The following is a 15548-nucleotide window of genomic DNA, read 5'->3' as shown; positions in this document are numbered from 1 at the left end:
ATTTCTTATCTTTTATTTTTGTATTACATTTTATAGCAATTTGATGCTATATATTAGATATAGAAAATAGATCATTCATCAAATAAAATATCATATATATATATATATATATATATATATATATATATATATATATATATATATATATATATATATATATATATATATATATATATATATATATATATATATATATATATATATATATATATATATATATATATATATATATATATGATATTACTTAATATTGGTTTTAATTATTATAATTAATAAACAAATTGCTTGAATTTTAATTATAATTAATTACTTCAAAATAGGTGAGGGATTAAATGTATTATAGTGGTGGTAGAGAAGATAATTTCTAATTTAATAGATAAAATTTTAGTACTTGTTAAAAATTGGTAAAATTTATATGGTAGAACTTTTATAATTTATAGTATATCTTATATTATTAAAAAATAAAGGTTAATATATTATAAATTTATCATTTATTTTAATAAAAGTATTTAGTCAAGTAAATCAATAAATGATGCAAACTAATTTATTTTAAATAAAAATAGGATAGTTGTATGATTAATAATAATCTTATCTATACATATTCCTTGGAGTTTATTTTAAAATATAAAATAAATCTCATAAAATAGATTAAAACTGATATATTCTATTAAAAATTTAATGTTTAACATATTTTTGGTGTCTTAATAGATATACTATACTTAAAATGTTTTAATAAGAGTGAAAGTATTAAACGTAGATGTCATATTAGTTTTCTATCTTAAAAAACAAATAAATAATAATAATTTTTTTAGCACATTTTTTATAAGCAAGTAAGAATAATGAAAAATTAAAACTATCTTTTATTTGCTGAATTTAAGATAAAATTAAAGATTTTTAATTTTTAAATATGTTTTTTATTATTTGAACTATTCTAAATAAATGTAACCTTAGAAGAATTATTAGTGGAAGTTATTTGATTTGTTAAATATTTTATTCTATTAGTTTTTATATTATTAAATAATAGAACAATAAATAAATTTTATTTTATTAGATTATTTATATTATAAATTATTTAAATTAAAAAATATATAATATATATATATATATATATATATATATAATGTTTTACCAAATAAAAATTAGACCACGAACCATACCTAAATAATTCATAAATAAATGATTAGTGGAGAGAATTTAGAAAGAAGAAAGTTAAACAATTCTAATTGACTAAAAATAATAAAAGGATCGGCAACAATGTACACTAAAATAAAGAAGCATCTTGAAACCTCTAGAAGTTTTATAAAATTAATAATTAAGCTCTTAAAAACAATTGAATTATTTATTTTTTATAATATAATTTATTATTTTTAAATAATTAGTTAATCTATTTAATTTATAAAATATTTGCAATAAGATTTTATAAAATATTTAATAAATTTATGCATATTATTTTAAAGATTTTAATAAATATATCTTATTTTAAAATATTTTATATTAATTTAATAAATTACTAATATCTCATTTTTATTTTATTTTATTTTCTTAATATCATTAAGTAATATAGTGTTTGTTTTAAACAAAAATCATTGTCTTAAATACTACTTATTTTATAGATATCATTTATATTTATACATAACTTGCTTGTTTAAAAGTGAAAGAAAATATTTTGAGTATTTAAAATATTTGGCAGTTTAAAAGTAAAATAAATAAATATTAATGGTCAAAATATTTTAAATATTCAAAATATTTTCTTAATTTTTAAACAAATTATGTCTACATATGAATAATATTTATAAAATAAGTATATATGTGATATTAAGATCATAAAGTAAAATAGACTTTTAGTTATTTATTAAATTAATATAATTTTTTTAAATAATATATATTATTAAAAACTTTAAAATAATATATATATTTAATTGAATTTTAAAATAATATATTACAAATGTTTTATAATTAAATAGATTAATGAATTATTTAAAAATAATAAATTAAATTATAAAAAACTAAGTGATCCTTCTCACTAATCACTTTAAAAATTATTGTTATTTTTTTTAAATTTGATTTTCTTCTTATGTGATTTATTTTCACATATTTGAGATTGGTTATTACGAATCTCCAAACTTATTCCTTCAAATGAAATTATTTTTAAGATATAGTCGAGTTCAAAATATTAAATCGTAACTTTACTTTGTTCTATTAGGAACCACTCTAACCAATTTTGGATAAATTATATCTAAATACAATTTATGAAAAAATGTTATCTTATAGAAGAAAATGTTATTATATCTTTATTGTGACATTTATTTCAATTCAAATATTTAGTCAAATAAATTAAAAAATTATAGAAACTAATTTATTTTATACAAATAGGGTAGATGTATGGTTAGTAAGAAACATAATTATGCACACAATTAAAGTTTATTTTTCAAAAATAAAATATATTAGATGGCTCATACAATATAGTAAAATAGATTAAATATGATAATTCTAACTATTTAATGGTGAACAGTTTCAATACAAATTCATTTGACTTTTATAAGTAAAGATAGTATTTTTAATTATCATTTAACATAAACAAATTCAATATCATTTTAATAAGCTGATTTAAGAAATAAGTGTAAGTTTAAATCAATTTAGATGACTAAATTGATGAGTTGTTCATTCAATATTTATATTATCAATTATTAGAAATAGTTTTCATGAATTCATACAAACTTTAATATAAAACAGAAATATAAAAGAATTGTTGATTATATATAATAGTGAGATATCTTGAATGATGCATTGAAGTTTTTTTTTTTTTTTTTTATAATCTTTCATTATTATTTTCACAAAAAGTTTGTAACTTATTTGTGATTTATTTTTAGTCAAATGCATGTGGATGACCAATATAAATTAATTGGTATATTTATTATTTTTAGAATTCAAACATAATTAATTATTTTACTTTTTATTTTATAATATTTTTTTTGAATTAATTCATATTATCAGTATATCTACCTTTAATTTTTATTTTTATATATAAATATTATGTTTTATTTTTAAAAGTAATATGTAACTTCTTTGTCATTATTTTTAGTCAATGATATATTAATTAGTTCATATTTATAAAATCATTTTTATATTTTTTAAATATTATTTTTATATAAACTTTATTCAGATTCATCTTATTTTTATTATTTTTTTTTTATAAATTATCTTCTAATAATTTAAGAAAATATAATATCATTAAAAAAATTATAATGGTAACTGGAATATATAAACTAAAAAAAAATATTAAAATTAAAATTCCCTAACAGGTGATCCGCGCGAGAGGTTCCGCTTCTTATTTGGAGTACAACTAATCCCCGCAGATTAAACATATAATCCGCAAACATACTAAACCAGTGCGAACTTGTCATTCGACGAGTTCGAGCTCAGGACCTCAAAGAGGCGGAGATATCCACCTCTACGAACTTGTCATTCGACGAGTTCGATCCCAGGACCTCAAAGAAGCGGAGATATCCACCTCTCCGCAAATTGATTAGCACTCCGAGGGAAGAATTGAACTTACCCATCATCCTTACATAGTATAAGATACAAAATTATAATTCATTTAACATCAAACCAAGTCTTCAATTAAACACAAATCTCAATATCACAACCCTTTCTCTATTCCATTTGATCAAAATTTTCTTTTTAACTCTTAGGAAATTAAACCAAAGAAAAGAAAGAAGAACACAGTTGATAAAATAAAAGATAACTTATATTCTATATCCAAATTGAAGGAAAAAAATAACAAAAAACACAATTATTCCATTTGATTCATGCAGTTGGTTATTACTGAACTCCGCTCAACTTGGCCCAATCGACGAACTGCATTCCTCCATAGATATTGTTCGCGAACCTGACACCGACAGTAAACGCCAATGCAACAGGTGGCACCCTCTTTGCAAGAGGAGATGCTTCCACCACTTGTTCCAATCCATTAAGTATTTGGTATCGAGTATTCGAAGAAACCGCAAGAAAAACACCTGATTCAAGATGGAGTACTAACTATTATTATGTTTATGAAACGGTTTACAAACAGTAATGTAATAAAAAGGGATTCACTAGCGAAGAACATGATATAGTAATAGTAGGACGTACCCCAAAGAGCAGCACTTTTCACTAATGGTGGGATAGCGACATCTTCTTCTGATTTCTTAATGTTTCTGAACATAGAGAACCGATTACACAATCAAGAAGCATGATGACAAATGATAGTTGTGTTTCAAATCATTTCAATTTTCAACAGATTGGATTGAAAACATATTCAGCTTTGGATTGAATTGGGTTTGATCACCCAATTCAATGAGATTGTTTGATTGATGTAGGGTTTGTTTTTTAAAAAGTGTGACTCTTTTTCATCAAACCACGACTCAGTAAGATTACAAACCAAGTCATGTTATGAGTTGTCACAAATTCAGCAAAGTAAACTAACAAAATACAATTTAGAGAAAGTCGTAAGAGCTAAAATCGATGTTGATTCTAGATCTCTTAGTGCTTAGATATGTCTTCCCTCACATAAGAGGATCATAATTCACATTGCAGTGAAGTTTTTGAGTTTTTCTTCTAAGTTTTGACTAAATAATCCGATTATTTTGAAGAAGAAAAAACTTGATTGATAAAAGAAAAAGGACTATTTGGGGTTATTCTATCTAATGTTTAAAACAGAAATTATACATATCACGATTCTGAAAATCGCGACTCGCACTGCGAAGGGACCTCGCTGTTAACAAAAGGGATCTGGTTGTTATACAAAAAGGGACATCGCTGTTATACAAAGGGACCCTGAGTCGGCAAAGTCCCTTTTGTATAACAGGAGTCAGAGTTTTAAAATGTTATATGAAGTGGATAATTTGAATGATGAAGTGATTGATGATCGGATAATAGGTTATATTTGGATTAAATCTCATAATCAAATAAGGCCATAGAAACGTACCTTTTGGCAGTCATGATCATATTTGCAATTCCTTGGCCAATAATACCACAACCAAAACCAACTGAGCCATACAAGACACCCTAGAGAACCAAAACGAGCATGTCAAAGATTGGAATATTGTTCTTGTCAAAATGCAACAAATTAGCCTATTTTAAGGATGAAATTTAAGTAAAACAAATCAATAAACCTTGTAGAAATAAGTGGCAATCCGTTGCTTTATCGTGAATTTACTACCGGGCCTTTCTGCCTCAAAAACACTGCAAAAATCAAAACACGCATATACAGTTTCATGTTCAATCCTCTTACATGATTTCAAAAACTTTGAGAATCGATTGATCACTCACCTGCTTGGAAGAGATGAACAAACATGTCGAATGCTTCCAAATAGACCAGCTGATCTAGATGACGGTTTTCCAATTCGCACATAAGGTGCCAATAAACCAACCAAAGCAACATCAACAACAATTCCTACTAGAAGATCTGCAGCATATAACTCAAATTCTGCCCAAAAATCTTTTCCTCTTTTTTGAACTTCCGCAAAAGTTGCGCAACAAGAATCTATAACAACCTGCATTAGATTTAGGGTTAATCTAATAATCCAATTCATCTTGCTTAAATGTTAATCCAATCCATACTTAGAATTTACCATACCTCTGTTCCAACTTTAAACAGAAAGGAAGGATCAGCCAGCATTCTATTACGTAGCATTCCAAAATGTTTCATCAAAAAACTCAAAGGCCAAGATGAACCCTAGAATCATACAATGTATGTATAAACAAACAAAAACCCTAAATCCAATCAAATCAAACTAGTAGTAAAATAAATACCTGCAAATCAAGGTATCGAGTAAGAACAAGTCTACGCAATCCAATCGTCTTAGCAGCTTCCAACATATCAGCAGGAAGAGTAGCGCCGCGCTTTTCCGTCTCCATCATTACTTCCTGAAATGTCGCCAGTGGACCGAACTCATTCTCATCAGCATCGCCATCGCCACCACCGCCATCTCCTCCTCCTCCATCTCCTCCAGAAGAATACCATCCATTGCCGCCATCTCCATTGTCTATTTTAGGTTCCAGTTCCATTTCCGCCGTCTTGACAATCGATCCTGTATCTGATCCAATGCATTTGATTTTGTATATTCCGTGATTGTCATTTGATTGTCGAAAGGAAGCAACAGCTCTTGCAGTAATCACGACTCTATGACTGCATGGCTCCGGCAGACGATTATCACTTCGCAAACAATTCTTTGAGAGATCGAAGCTTGTTGGATGAATTAACATTGTTGATTGATTGATTGATTTTATGGTAGGGTTTTCAAAAAACTTGAATATGAATTAGGAATTTGTAGATGATCAAGTTCGAATGAAACAGGGGGATTTAGGTAAAATACTAGTGGCATTTTTTTTTAAATGTCACAATTAGAATTCCATTTTTAAATGATCAAATATATTATAAAAAAAAAATCTAGAAAAATAACATTTTTTATTTTTGGCAAAGTTAAAACATGATCTTAAAACAATGTGAACACAACTGCACCATTAAATAAAATATATTTGACTTTATACTTTATGATACAGGTTAATAGAATAAAAGTATATATATATAATATATATATATATATATATATATATATATATATAATTTACACACAAAAAAATGATAAATTATCAATATACTTAAATAGTCAACCTATTTGTAAACTAATATATTCACAATATTACAAAAATATGTTAAAGGTTATGTTGGATACTAACTACTAAAGTAGCGAGGCATATTAAAAATAAAATATGCATTTAAAAATATATATATATATATATATATATTAAAATGCTTTGTATGCATTAAAAAAAAATATTTACAATTTTCATACCTTTAATACAAAAATAAATATTTTTGAATTGACTATAAAAAAATTAAACATCCTATTTTTTTTTAAAAAAAGAAGGCCCATAACAAAAAAAAAATAACTAAGTTAAATTATTTTCATTAATTTTAACTTAAATATATTATTATTTTAAAAAGTGTTAAAAATATAACATTTTTATAAATGACTACAAAAACCCATTTATATCTCTAAACTAAAAAATAAAACTAAGTTAAATTAATTATATTATACATATATTATTATTTTAAAAAGTGTTAAGAATATAATATTGTTTATAAATGACTACAAAAACATGTCTTTCCATGAAGATAACATAAAATTGGTCAGCATAAACATGTAACCAATAACCATGAGAGTTGTAACAATGAATAATAATAATAATACATTAGAAATACAATAGCCTTATGTCCATGAATAATTTTAACAGCACGTATATGACATTTCCTCCTCCCCCAGCGGCCAAAATTCTAGATTTTTTCAGCATCATCCGATGTCTGTCTGTTCATAAATACTCTATTCTATTAGTAGTAGGCCACAAACAAATAAAATCATACAATAATAATAATAATAAACCATTTATGAGATGACAATGTTTCTCATGGTGTCGGATTGACGACACAAATGAACCTCCTCAGCTTGTTGAAACTGGTTTCGAAATGGCTTGCTTGATAGCCTCCGCGTATGTTCTGTGTTGATAGGTAAGGGTCGATTCCAGCAGGTCCCAAAGTGATGTCTTTGGGTTCCAACCTATATATACAAAAATCCGAGTTAGCGCATATACAATGGAACAACAAACATTGGAAAACAACTAAATGTGCTTCTTATGTTACCTAGTTGCCTATTGATTATGGTCATGTCTGGAATTCGCTTATCACTGTCATCATAACCTTCACCATAGAACACCTTGGAGCTCACATCAACTGTTGCTACTTCAGGGGTCTCCTCTCCACTCACCTTTGAGTAAACCTGTTGTCAAAAAATAATTGCAATCCAAACTTATAAATATCAAGTTTTATCAATCGTTAGTTGCAATCAATCTGCAATCGTAATTCTTAGTTCACCTGAATCATCATTTCAGCAAGCTGCCTAACAGTCACTTCGTTATTCGGGTTACCCACATTGAATATATGACCATTAGCCCTAGCTGGATTTTCCTGGTTACAGCCAAAAAAAAAATCAACTAAGACCTTTCCCTTGTTTTTTGAAGGTCTAATTAACCAACCCCTTTATCTCATCATATACCAAAACACAATTATAACATTTACAAATTTCCCACAACAGTAGTGGACTTACAATCATCAAATGAACAGCTTCAATGGCATCCTTGATATATATGAAAGTTCTTTGAGACTCACCACCATCCACCAACTTGAGTGGTTCACGCCTGAGAAGATTCTGCAGAACAAATGCAATCAGAATGGATTAATATATACATAGATACACCAATGATGATATGACAACAAAATATTGGTTTGGCATAAACTAACATTACTGAAGCATGCTAGAACTCTTGGCACACCCTCACTAGGACCATCGATTCCGGGAATGAAATCCATTCTTGGACCAATCCAATTGAAAGGTCTCACAATTGTGAATTCAAGACCATTCTCAGCACCTTCAGCTGTTAGAATCAAAACAAATTATGAGAAACATGATTGAAGAAAAAACAATTATATAAGATTGATATCGATGATCACTCACCATAAATCAACCTCTCAATCAACTGCTTTGCACAAGCATATGACCATCTTTGCTTATCAATAGGACCGAATATACAAGGAGATGAATCTTCCGATAGAACACAAAAAGCAGGATCCTACAATCAAATGTATAGTAACAGACTTATGATTCCATAAGAAAGATCTGAAGATCTAAACATCAAAACAACATAAAGGCGTAGCAGATCTGATGATCTGATGATCCTTACCTGACGCAATGGATGGTCAGTTGGAAGGAAGCTGCCAACTGTTTTACCATAAATTTCACATGTAGAGAAGTGGATAAGACGCTTGTTATTTTCTGAACAGTACTTGACCTAAAATTCACGCAACCGGAAAAAACAAAGGGAATCAACTTCAATGAATCTCAACTCAAGAAAAGTAGCGGTTAAAAACACTTGAAATTGAATAATTGAAGGTAAAAACATAAATGCATACCACAGGAAGTGCGTCAATGAAATTACTGTAAATTGTATCAAGAGGACGAGTATTATAATCCGCCGGAGTACAGATCGCCGCCAGATTTATAGTCTATAGATAGATCACAAAAAGACAATGCATAATGAGATAAAATTGAATGAAATCTGAAACAGATCCAGATGATGAAAATTGATAAGAAATGAATGTAGTACCAGATCTGCCATCTTGATTAGTCCTTCGAGCCTGGAATCGTTCTTGATGTTGATGCGATGAAACTGGATGCGATCTGCCCAGGGGAGAGAATTAGGTTCAAGGAGATGTTTAATCTTGTCGTTGTAGACGTCGACCGCTAGGACCTTATGGGAGGTTTCGGACATGAGTTTCTCGCAGAGGTGTGAACCTATGAAACCGCCGGCTCCTATCATGCATATTGTTAAGGTCTTGATTGGATTTCCGTCCAGATCTACTCTCGCCGCCGACGACATTCTCTCTAGTTAGCTTTCGCAATGCAAATCTCTCTCTTTCTCTCTCTCTCTAAATATCTCTCTGGTTAGCGTGTGAAGTGTGTAAGAGAGAAATGAAAGGACGCGTCTGAAGTTAAAGAAGGAGAGACTGTCACAGCTCACAGGATTGGTGCCCCGACTACGACTGTAACGTTCTTTTTATCAAATCAATTATATATATATATATATATTTTACTACATTAAAAAAAATATATAAAAAAAAATATAGATAAAGTAATATAAAAAAAAACAACGAAAATTTTGGTGTAACGAATAATGTTGAGGATATATTAGAACACGTGATTAAACTTAAATATAATAAAAGAGTAAATTTTTATTTTCCAAGTCCAATTACGTGTTATCATATCATTCTCGACACTGTTAATGACACAAAATTCTCGTCATCTATCATTACTTATAATATAAACTATATAAAATTAGAGTGATGATAAAGAGAAAAAAACTTATATCATAAAATGAATGGTGTCAAGAATGATGTGACAATACTAATTTATTTGAAAAATAAAATTTATCTATCTTATTATATTTAGGTTCAATGTATTATCACGTCATTGTCGAGTGCCGACACCCTTGTAACACCAAAGTTTGTCATTCATCTTTACTCAATTAAGATAAACTAGAGATAAAGATGGGCATGATTAATGTATAAAATAAATAATAATTTAGTTATATTACTTTGCTAAGTTTGATAAAATATTTTAATGCTTAACCCAAAAAAATAAAATAAAAAATAATAATAGCTTAAGATTTTTTAAAATAAAATAAATATTTTAGAAGAATTATTTCACTTATTTATTTATTTATTTATAGTAATTTGTTATATATTATTAATAAATTGATTAATTGTTATATATTTAATGGCTTTGGTGGTCATGCATTTACGTGGCATCAATAAATATGATTGAACCAATCATCATTAATTCTCTTAAGAAATCAATAGTGTGTTTCACAGTTTACTTCTTTAATTCTAAAAAAAAATAAAAAATTCATGTTTATTTACACGTTTTATTCATAATTCTTGAAGTTTTATTTTGTTCTAATGTAAGAAAAACCACTATATTGGAGAGCATTTCTTATTATGATGAGGTCCACAATAATCATGTGAAGGGTGATCAAAATGTTGTGGGGCGTTGTTTCCGTGGCAGGACAAATTCTTCGTCGAGTAACCGACAAATGTGTTTTTTCAAAACAATGCAAGGAATTTGTTATAGAATAGCTTTTTGATTGAAGGAAGATTTTTGGTTCAAAGATGTGAGTATTTGAAGCAACAAAGATTGATACAATCTTAAATTTTGATTCTAAATAAAGTATTATAAAATTTAAACATTAAGATATTCTTATAACATGTACTATTTATTATTATGTTACATTGATGACAACTATAATATAAAATTTTCATTAACAGTAAATTCACAATAGGCCAATCCTTATTCTTTCTTTTATTCTCATGTGTATGGCTTTTCAACCAGCAATTAAGCTGGGTAATAGTCCATTGTATCGGAGAAACGCGTTTGGCGAAGGTTCGCGACCTCTAAATTGAACAAAAACCTGAAAAATATTAGAGAACCGGAATAAAAAAAGATTACAAAATAAGAAAAGAACAACACAAGTAAACAACTGAAACAGGTTGGTTGAGCAATTACCTCAAGTGGGGACTTTCCACCTCCAACAGCAAGTACTGTCTCCCTAAATTTATGGCCCAGTTCTTCAATTTCCTGTTGCCGACACGAAAAATTTACAAGTTTTACGCGTAAATTATGAAAAAGATAAAATTATCAAGCGTACCTGGTCATTTTCAAAGCCAACCTCCTCAAACGCGGAGAAAGCATCATAGGCCAATACTTCAGCCCACTGCGAAAAATAGTTTACTATTCAAAGGCTTGAATGCAGAAAATTATAATATGAAGAGAAATTAAGAAATTACATGCCTGATAACTGTAGTATCCAGCTGCATATGTATCTGATGTTTGAAAACAAACATATTAATTATTATTTATATGACATGAGAAGAACATTGCAAGTCAATTTTTTTTTTAAACCTGCAAATATATGACTGAAACTGCAAAGAAATCTGTCTTCTGGAAGCAAAGGGATTAAACCAGTTTTCTTCCCAATTCTTTGATCCATATCATAGATTGATTCTGACCCACCCGACACGTATTTTGTGTGGAGCTCCAAATCTATGAGAGCATACCGTAGCTATGAAAAGGAAAACTGTAAATACAAGTCATTGATGGAAATTAAGAAGAAAAAAAACATTTATCTTTTTCAACCTGTCGAAGCAAAGTTGAACCAGCACGAAATGTTCTAGCTGATAGGAGCTTCGAGCGTATTTCTTCATTCAGACCTTCTCCAGTTTCATAGTGTTTGGCTATGCTCAGTAAGATATCTCTAATTATGAAGAAATAGATACAAAATTCATTTTGAAGGGACAGAATATTGTTTAATAATGCACAAATGATCAAAACCTTTGATAACACCAATTCTCCATGTATTGTGAAGCTATTTCAACTGCATCCCACTCTATTCCTCGACAACCAGACACAAGTCCTTCGTCCTGTTTTGTGAGCATGTGCTGGAGAGCATGACCAAATTCGTGAAAAATTATCTCAACCTGTCAATAACAAAAAGAAAAACAATTTATACATGAATTATGAGAAGAAGAAGAAAAACCTACATTCATAGGACTAGATCATTTCTGTTTTTTTGAGTTTTTTTTTTTTTATGTTGTATACAAAATTATTTTCAAATGAAGCCAGTTTGAATCTTAAGTCTCATGTTGAGTGAGTTATAAAACCTCGCGAAAGGTCATTAGACTTGGCTTGTCTCCAACAGGGGGAGTTTGATTGCAAACTATTACTGCAATTGGCAACCTAGGATTTCCATTTTTAGTAACTGCAACACTCCGGCCAACAACAACATCCATCCATCCTCCGCTTCGCTTTTCTGAAGGACGAGAATATGGGTCAAAATAAAAGTATGCTATCGGTACTCCTTTCGTGTTTTTCACACTGTACAAACTGACATCCTTGTTCCACACCTGGAAGAAAATTCATTACAAAAATTCAGACTAATTTATGTCAGAAAGATAGAAAAAGCATAATCAAATTGACTAAAAACAATAACACAGGTTTAACCGGGGCAAGTCCATCAGCTGGCTCAATCTCAACATCGAATAACTTCTTTGAGAGTTTGTAAAGACCATCCATAACCTTTGGCAGTGAAAAATAAGGCCGCAACTCTTCCTGTGGACAGTTAACTTAATTTGAGGACAATTATTGAAAACCAAATAGTAAGTTGAATTGCATATCAAGAAACATTACCTCTTGTATATCATATCTTGATTCACGAAGTCTGTCACTCCAGAAGTTGATATCCCAGTGATTCAGTTCTTCAGCTTCTGCAGCCCCTTGGGCATTAGCAAAATCTTTAAGATCTTGCATGTCTGTGAGAAGAATTCAAAGAACGTTAAAAAATTATATAAATATTAAAAATCGTTATGATTACATTTACTTGAAAGTATTTTTATAGTTCTACCTTGAACTGCAGCATTCCAAGAGGCATCATGAAGCTTTTCTATAAGCTCTTCAGCTTTCTGTACATCAGCCATTTTCTTTTCCATGCTTACCTGAAAAAAGGAGGTACTTAATAAGCTTCTAAAAGATAAAGAAAATCAAAATACTACTATTTTATACCAAACCTCTGCATAATTTTGAAATCCAAGAAGTTTTGCCTTCTCCAATCGAAGCAATAGAATCCTTTCAATGATTGGGGTGTTGTTACAATCTCCATCAGAAGCACGTGTCACATATGCACGAAAGACTTCTTCTCTTAGAGATCGGTTTCTAACATGTTGCAAAATAGCACGATAAATAGGACCATTTAGTGTAAGAATCCATGGCCCATCTTCAGCAGTAGCCTTGTCATAACCCTGATTATACATTACAAAAATTTGTTCAACAGAAGCAATTACAAGTAATAACATGTAAAAAAATGATACACAACCTTGGAAACTGCTGATTCCGCGGCTATAGCACGAGAGATAGCTGGTAAACCTTCAATTTCTTTCTCATCCAGGATCAGTTTTTCGTACTTTTTAGTTGCATCCAAAATGTTCTCCTCAAACTTTTGAGATAGTTTTTCTAACTCCTACGAAAAAACAAAAACATTGACATGTGAAGGGTGTCAAAATGAATGAATAGGGGTGATCGTGCATCAGCTTGATTTGGTTATTTAGCTAAATATCAATTACCTTACATCGGTTTATACTATTTCAAAACCCTAAATCCAACAGATCAGGGTAGGTTTTTCAACTGTTTTGATATCCGATCATATACATCCATGAATTCACATTTTTTGTGAACTAACTTCAAAACAAATTTGAGATTTACCTGTTGTATTTCATTGAAATGTTCTCTTTCGTCACCCTGAAGAGAAACTCCAGTAAGAATTGCTTCTTTCAGCTGGCCTGAAGATCCACAGCAATGTGAATAAACATAGAAAATCAGCAAATTAACATAAACATTGCCAATGGCCTTACAAAAATCAAAGGAAAACAAAAAAAGTACCTTCCACTACACGTTTACGTGCATCATTCAGACTTTCCCAATTTGGGGATTCTTGAATAGATTTAAACGCTTCATAGATAGGTTTACTTTGACCTAATCTGAGTTGAAACCTGACCTTATCTGTCTGCCAATAAGAAAATAAGCAATAAGACTCTAGTTAGTAGTTACCATCATCAATATCATCGATCAAATCACACCTGAACTTGTTCAATAGCAGAACGGAGCTCCGGCGAATCCTTAACGGAATTGAGATGATTCACAATTCCCCAAACAACTGATAGCTTATCAGTGATCCTTTCTAATGGCTCAACAAGTTTGGGCCATGTTGGTTCAACTGTACTCTCCAATTCATCCAACTCTTTCTCCTGCAATTCCATTCATCCATGATCCATTGACATGAGAAATAAATAACTACAAAGTATAGAAACATCTGGATTGAAGCATAAACACGAACATAAACTTACTAATTTCGTCAATAAGGAGAGTATTGCTGGACGGATGTGTTTAGCTTCAATAACATCATATGGAGGAAAGATGAAATCACGCAGCAGAGGATTCGTATCGTCTTCTACAGACATATTTCCTTTGGAAGTAATTTTGGCTTTACGATCAGATTCATAAGAGAAAGCGGTGCATGGTTTTCAATGAAGCAACTTTTACAGAGGAGACTAAGAAATTAGTCAAAGTTGAAGAAGATCATTTTTCTACCATTCAAATAAAATTCTTATTATTTTTAAAAGAAAAAAAAATATCAAACCGTCAAAACCGTAGACTGAACCGAAAATAAACCGAACCGAAAATAAACCGAACGAACCAAAATGAATAACGACACTATTTTAAACCGTTGAACCAATTAAACTAAATAACCGTCGACTTTTAAAGCCGCTTAATCAAATTCAGCATTTCAGTTTATCGAGTTTAGTTATGGATGAAATGTTCGATTTATAAAAGAAAATGCATAATTTTGTTATAAATTTTAGAACCTAGACATCTTTCTTAATAGTTAATTCTTGAAACTATATACAAAATAATTGATTAAAAATAAATTCTATTACAATTCTATTATTTAATAATTAATCTTGAAGTAGATTAATTCACAAGAGATTGTCTAAAACAACAAAGCCCAACTATTCAGTTTTAATTGTGAGAATAGTGCTTAGTTTTTAAATTAATAAAAGAATAAAAAATAACTTAAGACCGAACAATACATTCAAAACAAATAGTTTTGTTTTCAAATAAACAACATTTTCTTCAAATTATGTCCTAATTAAATGGACAGTTTGTCATTTATCCCCCCATCATATTATTTTACAATTAGTTGAGCAATTACATAATTTTTTTTATAATGATAAATTGTTTGTAATGAATTGAACAATTAAAAATTAATGAATTCTGTAAAATCATTATAATTCATTAGTTTAAAATCTAACTTCTTATTAAGGAAAAGGCAACAAATTATGTGATTTA

The 15548-nt window shown here is 29.1% G+C and overlaps 3 protein-coding genes across 4 annotated transcripts; all 3 read right to left on the bottom strand.

The window, feature by feature from the left end:
* Positions 1-3732: 3732 nt before the first annotated feature.
* On the bottom strand, positions 3733-6283 carry LOC124911402 (protein RETICULATA-RELATED 1, chloroplastic-like). The gene is made up of 7 exons (XM_047451877.1): positions 5794-6283; positions 5618-5716; positions 5311-5534; positions 5154-5223; positions 4967-5046; positions 4132-4196; positions 3733-4016 (listed from the first exon to the last, which is right to left on the bottom strand). Exons 1-7 carry the CDS (start codon positions 6244-6246, stop codon positions 3823-3825), a joined length of 1185 nt encoding a protein of 394 aa, XP_047307833.1. The 5' UTR covers positions 6247-6283; the 3' UTR covers positions 3733-3822.
* A 918-nt stretch (positions 6284-7201) lies between these two features.
* Positions 7202-9563, bottom strand: LOC124911403 (UDP-D-apiose/UDP-D-xylose synthase 2-like). Of its 2 annotated transcripts, XR_007096614.1 has the most exons (10): positions 9202-9563; positions 9008-9100; positions 8779-8886; positions 8553-8667; positions 8339-8472; positions 8145-8246; positions 7913-8005; positions 7682-7817; positions 7425-7598; positions 7202-7349 (listed from the first exon to the last, which is right to left on the bottom strand). XR_007096614.1 is itself a non-coding variant. In XM_047451878.1 (9 exons), exons 1-9 carry the CDS (start codon positions 9472-9474, stop codon positions 7483-7485), a joined length of 1170 nt encoding a protein of 389 aa, XP_047307834.1. In that variant the 5' UTR covers positions 9475-9563; the 3' UTR covers positions 7202-7482. The 2 variants fall into 2 exon arrangements, 1 of the variants encoding a protein (XP_047307834.1); XM_047451878.1 differs by having other exon boundaries at positions 7202-7598.
* A 1224-nt stretch (positions 9564-10787) lies between these two features.
* Positions 10788-14711, bottom strand: LOC124912109 (organellar oligopeptidase A, chloroplastic/mitochondrial-like). The gene is made up of 17 exons (XM_047452668.1): positions 14546-14711; positions 14279-14446; positions 14082-14205; positions 13905-13981; positions 13519-13662; positions 13214-13444; positions 13051-13141; positions 12837-12958; positions 12651-12758; positions 12311-12553; positions 11982-12127; positions 11787-11904; positions 11553-11712; positions 11442-11473; positions 11299-11364; positions 11157-11228; positions 10788-11061 (listed from the first exon to the last, which is right to left on the bottom strand). The coding sequence occupies exons 1-17, from the start codon at positions 14657-14659 to the stop codon at positions 10975-10977; spliced, it is 2103 nt and encodes a 700-aa protein (XP_047308624.1). The 5' UTR covers positions 14660-14711; the 3' UTR covers positions 10788-10974.
* Between the last annotated feature and the right edge of the window lie 837 nt (positions 14712-15548).

This window comes from Impatiens glandulifera, chromosome 8 (genome assembly GCF_907164915.1).
Source record: "Impatiens glandulifera chromosome 8, dImpGla2.1, whole genome shotgun sequence".
Classification (NCBI taxonomy): domain Eukaryota; kingdom Viridiplantae; phylum Streptophyta; class Magnoliopsida; order Ericales; family Balsaminaceae; genus Impatiens; species Impatiens glandulifera.
The sequence above is the reverse complement of the archived record's forward strand: the minus strand, read 5'-3'. Positions and strand labels throughout refer to the sequence as shown.